General features: G+C 35.7%; 1 protein-coding gene across 1 annotated transcript; it reads right to left on the minus strand.

Moving 5' to 3' along the window:
- Positions 1-6,250: 6,250 nt before the first annotated feature.
- On the minus strand, positions 6,251-13,151 carry dmbx1b (diencephalon/mesencephalon homeobox 1b). Its single transcript, XM_058779694.1, has 5 exons — positions 13,022-13,151; positions 10,496-10,658; positions 9,479-9,657; positions 8,356-8,728; positions 6,251-7,187 (listed from the first exon to the last, which is right to left on the minus strand). Exons 2-5 carry the CDS (start codon positions 10,647-10,649, stop codon positions 6,775-6,777), a joined length of 1,119 nt encoding a protein of 372 aa, XP_058635677.1. The 5' UTR covers positions 10,650-10,658; positions 13,022-13,151; the 3' UTR covers positions 6,251-6,774.
- Between the last annotated feature and the right edge of the window lie 355 nt (positions 13,152-13,506).

Here is a 13,506-nt window from a genome sequence, read left to right on the forward strand (position 1 = left end):
GCTGTCCAACCATCGTCCTTGCTTGGCTGTCGTTATGAGATGAGCGGCTCTCATTTCTGTGCCCTGAATGATGACTTTGCTTGGAAAGGCTTTAACTGGACTTAATGACACATGACGCCATCAGCTCTGATGTAATGTAAATATTTGTCTGTTCTGGGTTTTGCGCACATTTTACATTCTTCATTTACATCAGTCATCAAGGATGGAAACTCATTAGGGACATTTTGATTTCCTCTCATTTTATTGTTCTCTTTCCTGTTTCACTGTTGAAATAGATCCTAATTCTGGCCTGCAATTGAATAAATTATTTTTTTTTAAAAACATGGCTTTAATAATGTAACATCAACAAATGCTGTGTTCAAAAGGAGATTTTTTTGAAAGAAATTAATACTTTTATTCCGCAAGGATGCATTAAATTGGTCAAAAGTGACAGCAAAGACATTTAAAATCTTACCAGTTCAGAGAGTTAGAGACAACTATATGGCACAAAGATTAACCCAGCACTCCTAAATCTGACAAAATGAGCATTTCAAATCCAAAAATCAGATTCAAAAGAAAGATTTGTACATTAAAGCGAGCAAAATTTCAGTCTGTACCTCACACAAGCCAACCAAAGGTCTTCAGCACTCTAAAATCTATGATATACTCAAATATTTTAGCGAGAAAAGATTTTCCTCAGTTTGTGTGTGATTGTTAATCGTGTCCAATTTATTCCTTAAGTTGTAGTTAAATTTGGAGATCATTGATTGGAATGAGTAATAATTGTAGTTCTTGAAACTGATCAGTATAATTTATTACTATAATTGTACTGTAATTACTATATGCTTTGGTTTAGCGACATTATACAGTATGTAATAATAAAGTGTTAACATTTCTACATTCTCACATGTTATACCTTAAAAATATCATTCAAATTTAATTTCAAAACCTGTAAATTGTTTTTAGGCATTTGTTCAAATCAAACAATCACTTGTGTGACAAGCAGAGATTTTATTAAAGTGACAGTTCACTGAAAAATGATAATTCTGTCATTTACTCGCCCTCATGTTGTTCCAAACGGCTGCTGGTAGCATTGACTTCCATAGTATTTTTTTCATACTATGAAAGTCAAAGGGGACCATCAACTGTTTGGTTCAGCAGAAGAGAAAAATTCAGGTTTGCAACGACATGATGGTGAGTAAATGATGACAGAATTTGGGTGAACTATCCCTTTATGGTTATACAGTTAGTTATGAATATGATATTTGCACTAGAAAGTAACAGGCAGCTGATTTTGATCAGGTTGGCTCTAAGTTCTGCGTGAAAGGGCCCTAGAATCATGGTGACGAGTGTTTCTGAAGAAAATGTGTAGTTTTGAGATTACAAGCAGTGGATAAAACTGTATGTGCAAATGTTTCACTCCGTGCAGACACCTGACTGGAAGTTGAAAAGTATGTCTGGCCCGGCACGTACAGCCGGATTAAGGGATAACGATGATTGTGAAGATTTCTGCGATTCAACAGTCCAGTGATTCAGGTTTTGGCGGCTTTTGGGTTCTTATTGCACAAACGGGAAGCATCGCCTCTGGACAGGATTCTCTTTTCTCTCGCGCCGTTCTGCTTCTTTTCTTCTTTTCTCATTTTTTGCTCTACGTCACAGCACCCCCCACCACGCTTCTGCTACGTTTGAGTTTTCCTTTCTTTCCTTCGGCGGTGAGCTCGCCCCGAGGCCCTTATAGCCAAATTGGTTTACATTGGGGAGATAAATGCTCTGCAAATGCGCTTAAACACATACAGTAAAAATGCAGACAGTGCGTATCGGGATTACCGACCAAGTCAGAGAGCGGAAAGAGAGCCGCTGCTCGCCGAGTCTGTCTCATCCACTCTCAGGAAGAGCAGAGGAGGATTTAGCATATCCTTGCCTGTCAGTAATTCCTGGAATTATATAACGCCGCAGCAACAATAAAAGTCCGGCGGTATTGTGAAAGTATTGTTTTGCAGGGCTGGCAGAGCGAGTCGTCGGGCGGGTCAGATGGAAGGGTAAGACTGTGCGCCGCTTTGCAGAGTTTTCAAGTGAGAATCCTGTCGAGGGGAATTATGGGAAATCTGCTTTAAACCTCTGGAGTGAGGAATGAATTTCTGCTGAGCGGCTTCTTCTGTTGTCTTAACGCCGAGAGCAGTGGAGGAGTTTGATGTTTCACGTGACTCCTACGGAGAAAGTGATCGCGTTCAGTTTTCTGCTGCTTTAGTATTTTCTCTTTTTTGTCTGAATTTATAGGTGCACTCAAGTCATATTAGGAGCCTATAAATGCTGTTTTATTTACAGGGAGCGGGTCGCCTCTTGGAGGCAAACATGTTGTGATCACGTGACCAGCTGAATACTACACGTTTTATCTTTGTAACCCCTGTGTTTTTGGACAATTCTGCATGGAATAAATGATTCTCAGTGAACAGGGTTTTTTTTTTTTTTTTTTTTACAGTGTCATCAGTAACTGAAAACAATTGCTATTGCATGTAGCCTGCCTTTAAGACACATGCATGAAATCTGTCATATTGTAGGAGAAAAATTATTTTTCTTGCTCTTTTTATTTTTTTTATGTTATTTTATTTATTTTTGCTAATAAAAGGACCATGTGCTCCCAATTTGAAAAATGAAAATGTATCAAAAAATGTTAATAAAAAGTCACAGGAGACATTTACAAGCAAAATAATTTATTTGAATACAAAAAAGTATACTAGGTTTTTTTTTGGGGTGCTCTGAATTATGCGGGGTTTTAATTGTAACAAGCCTGAAATATGCTGAGACTCTAAAATGACTTTACTAATTCCTCAATCAAACAGATGAGGAAGATAACAGTCTTATAATCATCTAAAACATATACACAAGATTAAGTAAACATTTTCATTGCACTGTAAAAAGTGATGTTGACTTAACTCAAAAAAATTGAGGAAACCCGTTGCCTTAAAATTTTAAGTAAATGATAATTTAAAAAAAATAAGTTAAGTGAATTGTCAAGTTCACTTAACTTTTTTATTATTATTATTATTATTTACTTAATAATTTTAAGGCAACGGGTTTCCTCAATTTTTTAAGTTAAGTCCACTTATCACTTTTTACAGTGTAAATGCATAGTAGACCATTTATTGATTGCAAGCTGCTCTGAAACTGTATTGTGATTTCTGCTTTCTAGGCCCAATTTTATTGCCTCTTTAGACAATATTTAATACTTTTGTTATATCCTTTAAAAGATTTAAAAGATTTTATGACCTTACATAAAAAAAAAAAAAAGAAGGAAAGAAAAAGCAGAAAATTCAGTCTTTTTAAGGACGCACAGACACACGTTTTGTTAGCACGTGTAGTCCTAAATCCATTTTACAGCTCACATCTATCTTTAGTCTCAAACGCAAGTGAAATGCTGGTACTGTTGGGCCCTGCTTCCTCCCCTCTCCAAAATAAGCAGATATAATAAAACTGCATTGGACTTTTGTTATGTTAGATGAATACATTTAATACAAGACCGCCCACATTGATATGTAAATAGAGCCTGTTCAGTGTTCAGAACCTTGGTTTGTCCTTTCACAGTGAGGCAATGAGGATATTGCTTGATACTATTATTTCTAAACACCAGAAGAACCGATTATAGAAGTGAAATAGGTGAAAGACAAGTGTAGCACCTACAGCTCTGCAGATTCATTTATTTTCCCTGATGTTTTTGTTGCAGCAGAGAAAAAAACAAGCAAATTGCATTTAAATAGTGTAGTCACCCTTAAAACTTTTTTCTTGGCTCTGCACCCACTGAGATTGAGTTTAACTACTAAACTTTATAAATACTTTGTTCATGCAAAGTCTCTTAAAATCAGACACACCCCTCTGATATTTCCTGACTTCTCTACTTTATGCACACCCAGCAAGGTTAGAACAAAACTCATACCGTGCCATTGAAACAGCCCTTTTTCACACTCCTTTATAGCTCCTCTAAAGGTCTTAGCCGTGCGGCAAAGGAGAGCTGTCACTGGGGAACCTGAGCCCATTGATGAACTGACAGCCACTGCCAGAATATGATCCTAATCCTGTTCCCAGCATTCTTTAACCCACTGCCATCGCAGTACCACCACATATTCAAGCAGCTGTCAACTCAGAAAATCCCTATAACAGAGCACAACCCTGATACACATCAAAGAGCTCAAGACGACCTCAACAGCTTAACACACACACACACACACATAAGTAAAGACGAAAAAAGCACCCAACCCAAAAACGCACTCATACACACAAAAAACGTTGGTTGTAACTGTCAAAGAAGAAATTTGACATCTCGTACTTGGCATCAAGTTCATTTTATTGTGGTATAATTACATTAATGATCACTAAAGCAGTGGTTCTCTCAACCGGCTTTGCTTCAGGACACAAATGTTATGTTGGAGAATTGGAGAATAACAAAAAACGCACATCACACTTTTATTTATTTATGACTGAGCACTGATGTTTTTTGTTTTTATAATTATTCAGTTTTTTTATTTATTTATTTTTTAAATGGTATAGACTGAATTAGAAAACTGACATTTTAATTAATTTTGTTTATTTAAATGTGTACAATTGCTAAAACAGCAGATTAAATAAGAAAATTGACACATTTAAGTATTTTTATTTTATTTCATTTTAATTTATTTTTAATTAAGTTACTAAAATTGCTAAAATAGCACAGACTGAATAAGAAAAATAATGTTTTATTTTTTTAACAACGGCTTTCAAGTTCAAACAATTCATCACACAAACCATGTTTATCCTTGTAGTGATAAAAACGTGAAGCCATATTTCATGTGGCCTAAAATGGCACAGACTGTTTTATTTTATTTTTTTTTAAATGGGCACAACTACTAAAATGTCATAGACTGAATTAGAAAACTGACATTTTTATTTTCATTTAAATCTGTACAATTACTAAAACAGCTAGACAATAGATCAAATAAGAAAATTAATGTTATATTTAAAAAAATGGCTTTTAAGTTTAAATAATTCACCACACAAACCATGTTTATCCTTGTAGTGATAAAAACGTGAACGTTTCATGTGGCCTGGACCATTGTTATTATCATCGCACAACTTTTTCATGTTAGCAACTCCAAAAATATTTTATCCTACTTGTTTTGTTAGTTAATCACATTTTATTGTTTGCATTTAGCATGGTCCCTCCCCATACCCCCCCGGCTGTCAGTGACAAACTACTTGAGAACCAAGGCATTAGAGATGTTAAGCATTATTATGCTTTTAATAAAGATCCTGTCTTTTTTCCTCCATTTTCTTTCTGGAGTGTGAATGAAATCCATCTTTTTAAATGCATTGCAGTGCCAGCATATAAAGTATGGGCTGTTAACAGGTGTCTGAACACGACATGTCTTCTCACTCCACTCCTCTGTTCTTCCTCAACTTAATCCACTGGTATCCTGACCCGTGTTAATCTGCTTACTGTGTGAATTCTGCCGCAGAGCTGCCAAACCTCTGACAGGTGGGTGGTGACCGTCTCGCTGAGGCTGATGAGGCTGATGTGGCTGATGTGGCTGAGGGACTCGTTTTCTGCCACTGTGTTTTAAGCTTTTCAATGGATCGCTTATCTAGATGAGCATGGATGTGAAAGAGGGAAAAGGCCAGACAGAGGAAGCACATAAACATTTAATTTGTGTGTTAACCAGGTTAAGTTTGCCATTTATTTGTAATGGTGTACAGGTAATGCAGTGCATGTGGATTAAAAAGCTAATTTTAGAGAATAAACATGAAAAAGGGGCATGATTAAAAATCTAATCCAAGTGAAATCTAAAACAAACCTAAATTTAGGTCAGTGATCTGTTGTTTTTCCACTGAGGATACATTTCTACAAGTATTCCTGCAATTTACTTTCATTATTTTCTCTAATTATGATTTTTGCATTTCAGTGTAACTAATTCAGATGTTAATATTTTATTATTTTTAATATTTAATTATTCAGTTTGAAATTGCAGAAATCTAAAGGATAGTTTAATTATAGAGATGATGTTTTGTTTAAATCGCGGATATGTAAGAAATGCATAACTTTTTTTTTTAACTTTTGACTTTTTAAAGTTTAATTTTCAAATTGCATGTTGAAATTAATATGACTCGGTGGTAGAAAATGCATGTGCAATAAATTATTAGGCCCAACAGAAAAGGAGAAAACTTGAAAATCTGAAATATAGACTCAATAATTAAAACAATGAAGCTCAGAATCCACTAATTATTGTTACACATTCAGCTCATATATGTGGTTTATTCCCTTTCATTTCACTGATAAATTATTCACATTTATTTAAACAATTCAGAGATATCCGATAGACTCTAAATCGACAAAACACATGGCATGACGTCAGGAGCATCAGTCTGAAGTCTTTCTGATGTTTGCAGGGGCTTCATCCATTCGCTTTACGTCCCTTTATAACATCCACAGACAGTGAAGACATTTAAACTTCTTCAAATATACAAACAGGAGGCTTCACTAACTGTCTACCAAGGCTGTGGACCTTAATAAGCCTATTTACAGAAACAAATTAATTAATGTGCTTTTTTTTTTACGTTTCAAAGTGCAAAGCCAGGGGCGTTTGGAAAAGATAAAACCTCTGCCATGCAGCCGGACCGAAACACTTAAAAGTCGTCCAAACTTCTCCATTCTGCCATGCTATATAATAATGAAACAGCTCCAGCCGTTGATTTGAGAACACTAATGTGATGTAGATCCTGAACACGAGACGTCGATGCAGAAATGCATTGATTTGCGTGAATCAGTGGTCAGTTTGGAAGCGTGTCCAAGCCGAGTGATGCAGCATGTTGCTTGGCCCTCAGACGCAGGTTCTCGATGCTTGTGGTTTTGCTGTTGAGGGCCGGTAGAGCACCGGAGCCCTGCAGCAGAGGGCTGCTCCACATCTGCTGGGCCTGGGACAGGGTCTGGTAGTAGGGCTGACACGGCAGGGATCCCAGTGGAGACGCCATGTTCACGTTCACGCCCAGGTAGGGTAAGGAGGACGGCGCGGTCACGTCGAAGGCGGGATAGTGCATGAGGTTGTTGGTAGTGGCCATGTGCTGGCGAAACTGTTCCTGCAGACGGAACAGACTGAGAGGAGACGAAGCGTAGGAATTGGTCTGAGCCACTCCACCGCTGACGCCACTGGAGGAGGGAAGAGCTGGAGAACCCAGCGGCTCATCTGAGGAAGGAGAGGAGACAATGTAACACTGTTAACCCCAAAGACCCCACTTTTTTAGTGTGAAGAAAATTGTAATAATATAAAGAACCTTTTGTGCAATTGAAAGGTTCCATTGACATTAAAGTTTCTCCATGAAACCAAAGGAGCCAATAAAGAACCTTCATTTTTGACCCACCAATTTGATTGATTTTATATATATATATATATATATATATATATACATATTGTGACTTTTTCTGATGTAGAGTCATGAACATGCATACAGAGTTTTAACACTCTGATGTGTTGTGGAATGTGCATAAAATTTGTTACTACTGTGATATTTCTGGGTCAGTTTGACCAAATATCATGGTTAAAGGTGGTTGTAAAAAACTAAACAAAACAAAAAACATTTTAATGTCATGACAGTGTTTCAACTACCTCTATAGGTGCCATCATTTACTTTTATGCAATTGATTGATTCTTTTATTTGAAGAAACTTGTATATATTTTGTGCATGCAGTTTCACTTGGAATCAAACCCATGCTCTTGATGTTGCTAGCGCCATGTTCTTAATGTTTGATCTCCAGAAAAGCACAAGGAATAAGTGTTTTTTCAGATTACTTCTTGTTTAAAATGTTTTAAAAATGTTTTAAAAATACTGTTTATAAAATGTAGAATTTTTGAAAAATAAAAATTTTTTCACCGTTTTGAAAAAAAATCATGTTCTCGTGGTTTTTCTTAATTTTTATTTTTATTATTATTTATTTATTTATTTTTAATGTGTGAGAACTATTAATGTTCAAAGTTTAATGTTTTACCTGATTGATTGATTGATTGATTTAGCATTTTTCATATTACGATTTTTGGTGAATTATTTTGTCTCCAATTTGACCCACACCATAAAAACTGGACCCACATTTTTACCATAATAGTGAAAAAAAACAAAATCTGAAATTGAAATTCCATCGTTATTTACTGTTATGGTGCCTTTTTTGACATTTTTTGGAGCTAGACCCTTCAGTTTTTCTCCTTCTGTGCATCCCAGAAGAAAGAAAGGGCAAGGAAATTATGAAAGTCATTTAATTTTTGTTGGCACTATTTCTTTAATTCCATTAATTCTTTAATCTATTTGAAGGTGTTTCCTTTTGAGCGTTGTGAAGGAAAGATCATATATAGCTCTTCATACCTGATTTAGGGCTGATTGGTTTGCAAGAAGGTGTACTGTCGTCTATCGTCAGGGTTGGCCCCGCCTCTTTTGTTTCATCTTTGATGGACAGTGATTCATCCTCTCTGTCAGTCATGTCCTCAGCCCCTGACTCCGCCCCTGACTGTTCCGGTGAGGTGACATTCACCTCTTCACTCAAGTCACAGGGAGGGGGGCATGTGGGGCCACGCCCATTTGAAGGGGAGGGCGGGGCTTGAGCTTCAACAGGCGGAGCTTCTTCTTTCCCCTCTTCCTGGGCTCCCTCCGTCCCAGCATCCTTCAGCCGCTGAAGCTGCTCTTTCTGCAGGCTGCGCTGCTTCTTGCGGAACTTCGCACGACGGTTTTTAAACCACACCTGTTAGTGTGAAGACATCGTTTGCAAAACTTTAAAGTTTGTCAATCACAGAATTAATTTGAATAGTGTAAAAATCTTAACTAATAGATATCACCATACTTCCTGATTAATTATTCACAGTAGGCCTAGATTTAAGACAATTTTGTATTACAGTTTTCTGAAATCTTATGTTTGAATATGCAAATGAGGTATTGTCTACATAAGTAATCATTAATTTGCATACATTTCCACAACAGAAATCTGAATGTTGGAAAAAGCCACGTTCAATTTTCTTGCTTCATTTTGTTGAAGGGTTTTTAAAGAAGGAATTTTAGATTTATCTTTTTATCACTCCATTAATCCGAAAATACTATCAATCAGTAAAATACAGCAAGAAATGTTTTACCATTTTGACTATGTTTTTAGGGGAAAAAACAGGCAAATTATACATGAACAAACCTCTCTGTAGATATCTTCAGAATATAAGTAAGATTTCATAACTGTGAAGTTTAGTGCATGTAAGTGCTGCTGAACTGGAATTTTGCCTGTAGTGTGTCTTAAGGTGTAACGTTTACAATATGTAACAATGTATAATTCTGCAAACAACCTGCATTGGGGGATTGCATGGGGATTTTTGAAATTATATATTTAATTTTATTTTTAATTAATTATTTTTATTTATTCATTTATTTTTGCACTTTTTGGTTCTTGCGTGTATTATTGTAGTAGACTAACCCCACTGGCGGCTGTCCTTGCGTGTTGTGAACTCACCTGTACTCGAGCTTCGGGGAGGTTGGTGCACATGGCCAAACGTTCACGCATGACCACATCAGGGTAGTGAGTTTTCTGGAAAGTTTTCTCCAGCGCCTCCAGCTGCTGCGCGGTGAAGGCTGTGCGGCTGCGGCGCTGCTTTCTGTGCTGAGAGCCGTAGCGCGCCTCCAAGATGATGTCTGAACATGTGCAGAGTGATAAATTATGGTGAGTTTCATAATATGTAAATATATCTATCTATCTATCTATCTACACTGTAAAAATGACCTGAATTTAACAGTAAAAGACTGTAAAATGTTACAGTAAAAACCTGTTAAATTGGACATTACATGTCATTTTACGGTAGTATACCGTTTTTGGAAGTGGAAAAAGAATGTATAATTTACAGTGAATAACCTTAAATTGACATTCCCAGAATTCCCTGTGTTACATTTCAAATTGATTAAAATGGTTTTTTTGGTTGAAATAACTGTTCTTATCAGTTTTGTACATTCGTGTTGTATGTTACATCTAATGTTGTTAAATTAATGTTTATTGCATTATTTCAGTCTGTGTGTAACCATGATGGTGTTTAGTGTTTGTGTGAATGACACTGTGCACCTTCTATGTATGTTAATATTTAAAAGCTGCTTGTGATGGGCTTTGCTTCATCATGTGACTTTCTCATCACCAGCAGCTTTTGGTGGTTATCAGTGCGGTACTAAAAAGATTTCAGTAGGCTACTTCAATAGGTTGGTAGGCCTATATTAACATTATATCAGTTAATGAAATTACGGTATTTAGCCTAAAGTTAAGTTAAAACCGTAAAACCTAAAATGTTGCTACCATATTTTTTTAAGGTAAAATTCTGGCAACCACAGCTGCCGTTTTTTTTTTTTTTTTACCATAAATTTTACGGATTTTTATTTTTTTTATTTTTACAGTCTATCTATCTATCTATCTATCTATCTATCTATCTATCTATCTATCTATCTATCTATCAGTCATTATTTCAGGTGAGCGGACATTATTTCTTACCTGCCAGTCTCTCCGCGAGCGTGAGCGCGTGCACGGAGGGCCGGTAGTCGGGAGCGTGCTGCGCGTGCTGGGCGGCCTGTTGATGAAGGTTGTACATGGCGCTCAGAGAGTTCATGGCGTGCAGAGAGTAACCATTCACTCCGTAGTGCTGCATCGCGTCCCTCTGATCAACGACAGACAATGCAGATAATTAGGATACTGTCATGACTAAAATAATCATCTTATGAGTTCATGGTGCTTTTGAGGTTGCAGTGTGGCATCCAAAAAGATTTTCAGTGGTAGTCATGTTCTAAAGCATATTTAGCATTTATGAAGAGAACTCAATAATGCAATTCTATCAGCAGAAATTTATTGTACTAACCTAATTTGCACCTCTTCTTTAAAATGTTTAAATACGGCACGTGCTTTACATGCATGTCATGTTTTACTATAAATGCCATAAATAATTTATATCTCGCATATAGTATAATTTAAGTTAAAATTAAATCATTTATTCCCCTCAAAAATGAATAATTATTTCTATGCTGTCTTTGACAGAATGTGCATTGCAAAAGAATAGAAGACTCCTACAACAAAAAAAAGTTTTGTATCAATCGTAAACAATATAGGCATCTGTGTGTGTTCATAAACTTTCTCTTCACGTGCGTCTTGTAAAACGCATAGCCTATTAAGAGTTTTATTACATATTTTAAGCTACGCATTTTTTGCCATTTTATTTAATTTCTATCGAATAATTTTTAAATTAATTTTCATAAGGGATTCTTTGTTTCCTTGTGTTTTTAAGCAAATAATATGGCCTACTAACTTTTTGACTTAACATAATAATAAACATTACATAACGGCAGCCTATAATGTATCTGTAAATTGTATCTATTCACCTTAATTAAAAATTAAAGAACGATAATCTTAATGTAAAAAATAATATGGGAAAAACCGTCGCTTTTAATTCAATCAATCTGAGCGAAAACATTTTATTGTTGATGACATTCGACACAATCGATGATGAATGCTTTCGTTCAGTTTGCAAACAGCCGAGAAAATCTCTGATAGATGGGGTTATGACAGGTCGTCTATCAAATTAAATATAGGCATTTATATATGAATAATTCGTTTAGATAGGCTATGTTTAAGACATTTAACAATTTATTTCGCATTCTCTTTAACAAGAACTGTACTCGAGGGCATATGCTTTTGACTATATCCATCTGTCAAATAATAAAAAGAAAAAAAACGTGACCTGCCATAATAAACGACAGTTAATAATAATAATAATAATAATAATAAAAGCAGAAGACTGAGTTTTTAAAGTAATTTCACAAGGAGAATGTGTAAGGATTTTCCATCATTAAGCTTCAGTTTGATCACTCTTTAATCGGTGATAATTGACTACAGTGGGATTAATCTCTTTATTAGTCATTATTATTTTTTGAAGCAAGAATACGTGTAAGCAGCCTGAGCTTTTAGGATTTAGTCCTCACTAAAGAGCCCGTGGCATTTGTGTCACTGACACTAAATTCCCCAAAGTAATCATATTCCAGCCACATGGGAATACTTTAATTCGGCTGAACAAAAAGTGCTTTGCTAAACATTTACTTTGCCCTCCCAGTGTTAAGCTCAGTTGGTGCTCTTTCTGTCCTTCACCGCCTCTGGGCTGATTCTGCTGGAGATGTATGTATGCATTTATAAATGCTGCTCCCAGTTGGGCCGCGTCTAATGTTGGTGCAAATAGCTTTCTTTACCAGCCTGACATGATGGGACGCGAGCTAGTTTGTGTTTGACCACACTTGGTGTACAGTTTTTTTTTTGTTTGTTTTTTGTTTTTTAACAAGCCACAACAACAATTTTTCCAAAACATTTTTTTATTAAAATAATTTTAGGCGATTGAGACGACAGGTCACTAAAATACAGACTAGGCTACTTGTAGATTTTGTGTCTTTATTATTATTTTTTCTTAGAATTTTTTTTTTTTTTTTTTTTTAAACATTCCATTATAAGTCATTTAGAAACACTGTACACTGCTAAACAAATCAGGGCTTAATGTACAGTCAGTATATTTGAATATTTAATATTTATAAAATATACTTCACATAGGCTAAATATATAAATAATTTTAATAATTTCTAAACTGAATATTGATTAACGAATGATCTGTCGAGCATTAAGCTAAACTGTAAAGAAACAAATTAATTTTTATTTTAAAAGGTCAGAATTTTATTAAATAGGCCTATGACTAAATCATCCCGACTAAAACCGCCAAAGTAATTTGTAAATCCGATAGAAATAGACCCATATTCAACAACGGCACATAATACAACGTTTGTTAAAATTGTGATGAGGTTTACATTTTTATTAGTCTAGACTTTAAAACGGACTTTAAAATAACTAGGGACCTAAAGAATAGATTGAACAAAACAAAATTTAGATTTAAAGGATTTAGTTGAGTTGAGTTAATTTCTCAGTTTTCTGTTTTATCTGATGAAAGCAGATTTTCACAGCCTCATATGAATTTTAAAAGTGGTTACTCACCTCTCTGAGAAGTTTTTCTCCTCCGAACAGTAACAACAGCAATTTAGCTGACAATTTACTCAATTAAACAAAAGTGATTTTTCCCGGTCAGTAGTTTTATATCCTGTTGGAAGTCAAAAGTATCCGAGACTGTTTGCAGCTGCTCTGTTCTGAGGAATGTTTGATGTTAGTCCTCAAAAAATATCACAGTCTCCCCTGGTCAGCGAGCCAGGAGGTCCCGCCCACCGACCAATGAGCAACGCGATGAGATCACAGAACAACCTCATTGGCCGATTTCACTGTCAGTCACTGGTTTCCAGTCACCTTCAGTTCCAGCAGTTTTCACGGGTTCATGCTGACCTGTGCAACGGTATGCTTTTCTGCAGTCTTCATAAATATATGACTAAATCAGTTAATTGGGCAATAACATTAGCTGTTATCATAAATAATAATCTAGACACGTTAAAGGTTTTCAAACCTCTAAAAAGATTCTGCTAATTGCAATT

Source organism: Onychostoma macrolepis, chromosome 06 (genome assembly GCF_012432095.1).
Source record: "Onychostoma macrolepis isolate SWU-2019 chromosome 06, ASM1243209v1, whole genome shotgun sequence".
NCBI lineage: Eukaryota > Metazoa > Chordata > Actinopteri > Cypriniformes > Cyprinidae > Onychostoma > Onychostoma macrolepis.

Coding starts and splice junctions, on each gene's coding strand:
- dmbx1b (XM_058779694.1), bottom strand. CDS start 10,649: ATGCAGCACTACGGAGTGAATGGTTACTCTCTGCACGCCATGAACTCT. Junction 9,658..10,495: donor GCTCGCGGAGAGACTGGCAG/GTAAGAAATAAT, acceptor GCACATGTTCAG/ACATCATCTTGGAGGCGCGC. Junction 7,188..8,355: donor ACCAATCAGCCCTAAATCAG/GTATGAAGAGCT, acceptor CTCCTTCCTCAG/ATGAGCCGCTGGGTTCTCCA.